Consider the following 2,985-nt stretch of genomic DNA (forward strand, 5'->3'; position numbering starts at 1 on the left):
GTTATTTACTGGCTATTTAACTTTTGGTGAAATATTTCATTTCCCATCCCTTAGCTTTCTCACTAGTGATATTAAGGCAATGACATGACCTGCTTCCTAGGAGCATAGTGAAGATTATCTAACATAATTCTTTGGAAGCTCTTGAATGGTATCTGGCTAATTATTACTAACAAATATTAACACTAGGTAGACTACTAAAAAATACAACAAGACAAGTTAGAAAAATAATGAATAATATTCCTATTCCTAACCTAATGGTTTCTTTAGTGACCTGACTATGGCTATCTTCTTAGAAATACCAGGCACACAAAGTAGAGTTCATAATGATATCTTTGGGTTTTTTTTTCTTTTTTAAACAAATTAACCCATTTCTTATAGGCTAGGGCTGTCTCAAATAGTAAGAGCTTCTACTGGTCTTTCAATTCATTCAGTCTTCTGACGGCTGACTGGACTGTGACCGCAGAAGTGGTATTGTAGGTCCAGGTGCCACCAGCCACAATTTTCATGCAGGAACCACAGTGCCAGATCCCCATGGCCCGCCTCTTCACCTTGGTCTTGCCACAGAAGGAGCAGGGGTACTTGGCATGCTGGCTGATTTCAATCTTCTTCAACATTTTCCGGAGTGAGGCACCATGGCAAGTCCCATATTTACTGACAATGCCAACCTTCTTGCAGTGTCTAGCCATGTCAACATGAGGAGGCCCAAACCCAGAGAGAGAGAGAGAGAGATACTAATGTCTTTGAATAACCAATCTAATGACATTGTTGACCTGTTGGATATCTTTTCAGGGCTCCTTGTGGTTTTAGTAAATTCCAAATTCTATAGCACAAGCCCATCTTCAGCCTTGCAGTGGACACTGGATTCCCATCAACCATATATAATTCCCTCCAATGCTGATTTCTGTTTTGTAATCTCTATGCCTCCAACATGGTGCATGGTTCAGGTAAGGTATGTGATCACCACTACTGTACACACACTGAGTCTCAAGCCTACTAGGAATGCTCTACCAAGTTCTTTTTGGATAATATAGATGGCAGGCATGAGGGCTGGACTGCTGCAGTCACTCATGAACATAGGAGATACAGGTCAAGAAAGCTCAGGCAGCACAGGGACCGGGGTTCAATTCCAGGCACCACATGCCATGCCAGCCCTGCCCCCAGGTGCACAGTTGACCACCAAGTCTAGGCATGGTGGCACGCACATGTAATCCCAGTGCTGGAGAGGCTGAAAACAGGAGGATCACTGTGAGTCCAAGCTATGTAGTAAGTTGGTGTACCAAATACATTAAAAAAAAAATCTCAGACAACTAGAGAGGAACAAAGACCTCCGATGAAGTTCTAACTAGAGCCATACTACTACTGAATGTTTCTGTTTATTGAACCAATAAATCTCTTTCATTGTCCATCAAATGTCATAGCTGGGTTAGGAAAAAAAAACAGTCTTATCTTACCTTACTGTCATCCAGCCTGAGCTACAGCTATACTGCTCTGGTTTCTGTCCAGAGCACAAGTGAACCCCTTCTGTCCCACTGATCCACCAATGACCTCTTCCCCTGGAATGCCCACTTGCCACCTCCCTTGCACCATTGCCCTGCTTAGCTAATTTTCACTTATCCATAACCATTCAGCTCGACCATCATTGCTTAAATAAAACCTTCATGGATCTCCCAACCCAGGTTCTCTTCCTATCATAAGCCCTCATAACACTTAATGCTCTCTCATCAGGCCCATCACCGTGATTCACAGAAAACTGTCCAATCAGTTCGCTGCTGTCTATCTACCGCACTTGTCTATCTTATTCACAGTTACTCTACTCCTGGTGCCTAACACAGTCTAGTCTATGAAAATAGCACTAAATAGATTAAGATGTAGAGGCACACGGCTGTTATCCAGTATAAGAGGCTGAGGCAGGATTGCAAGTTTGAGTCAGCCCAGGCAGATTAGTAACTAAGCAACCCTACCTCATAAAAAAGCACTATATGGACCAGTCAAATAGCTCAGTGGATTAAAGCACCTACAAGTAGGTGCAGGAGCTAGGGATTCGATCTCTGGGCCTGCTGTGCCAGCCCTGTCCCTGGGGCATGCTGAGATGGTGACTGAGGCTGGTCGTGGTAGCGTATGCCTGTAATCCCAGCACTGAGGAGGCTGTAAACAGGAGAATCACTACGAGTCCAATCGAGTAGTGAGAATATCCTGTAGACCCTTCCCTAAAAAATACCAAAAAAGCACTAAATAAATATTACTTGAATGAATAAATGAATGAGTGGGTGAGAGAGTGAGTGGCTTTAAATACCCAAGGCTAGTCATAAAGGCTTTGTGTAGACCCCTGAGTGAAAATAAGAATGTTTTGCAAGCAAAACAGTAATTGAGAAATTAAAGGTATGGGTAAGCATAAGCTCCTAGTCTTTAGCTGTGGATGAGCAACGACATTCAAAGGATGCTGGTTGTCATGGTTTATCTCTGGATGTCACCTCAAAGTCCCCTGTGTCTAAAGGTAGGGGTTTGGAAAGTGACTGGTGTCACCTCAAAGTCCCCTGTGTCTAGAGGTAGGGGTTTGGAAAGTGACTGGTGTCACCTCAAAGTCCCCTGTGTCTAGAGGTAGGGGTTTGGAAAGTGACTGGGTCATGGGGCAGAGTAGCTGACTTGTCGCGAGAAGGCGAGGTCTTGCTAGAGGAGGCAGGGACTGCAGGCATCATTGTGCAGCAGTAAGAAATGGCGAGGGCCTGGGCATAAGGACAGATTTGGGTGGAAAGTCTGCAGAGCACAAAAGCCAAACTCAATTCTCGTTCCAAACCACACATTCCAGAGATGGCTCTGCTGTCCGACAGCACAGCCAGGAATTGGATTATACAGATCCCATTCACGTCTGAGCTGTATCTGTGTACCTGCCCTATGGCCTGGAACGTGCTACTTATTATGCCTTGGAAGCCTCAGTTTTCTCATCTATAAATCAGAAATAAAAGTCTTCTGCCTTGAAGGAGAAAA

General features: G+C 44.2%; 1 protein-coding gene across 1 annotated transcript; it reads right to left on the reverse strand.

Annotated features, from left to right (window-relative positions):
* Positions 1-407: 407 nt before the first annotated feature.
* LOC105743253 (60S ribosomal protein L37a-like) lies at positions 408-686 on the reverse strand. Its single transcript, XM_012516511.1, has one exon. The coding sequence runs from the start codon at positions 684-686 to the stop codon at positions 408-410; it is 279 nt and encodes a 92-aa protein (XP_012371965.1).
* Positions 687-2,985: the final 2,299 nt, after the last annotated feature.

The sequence above is a fragment of the Octodon degus genome, unplaced genomic scaffold (assembly GCF_000260255.1).
Source record: "Octodon degus isolate 3935 unplaced genomic scaffold, OctDeg1.0 scaffold00109, whole genome shotgun sequence".
Lineage (NCBI taxonomy): Eukaryota > Metazoa > Chordata > Mammalia > Rodentia > Octodontidae > Octodon > Octodon degus.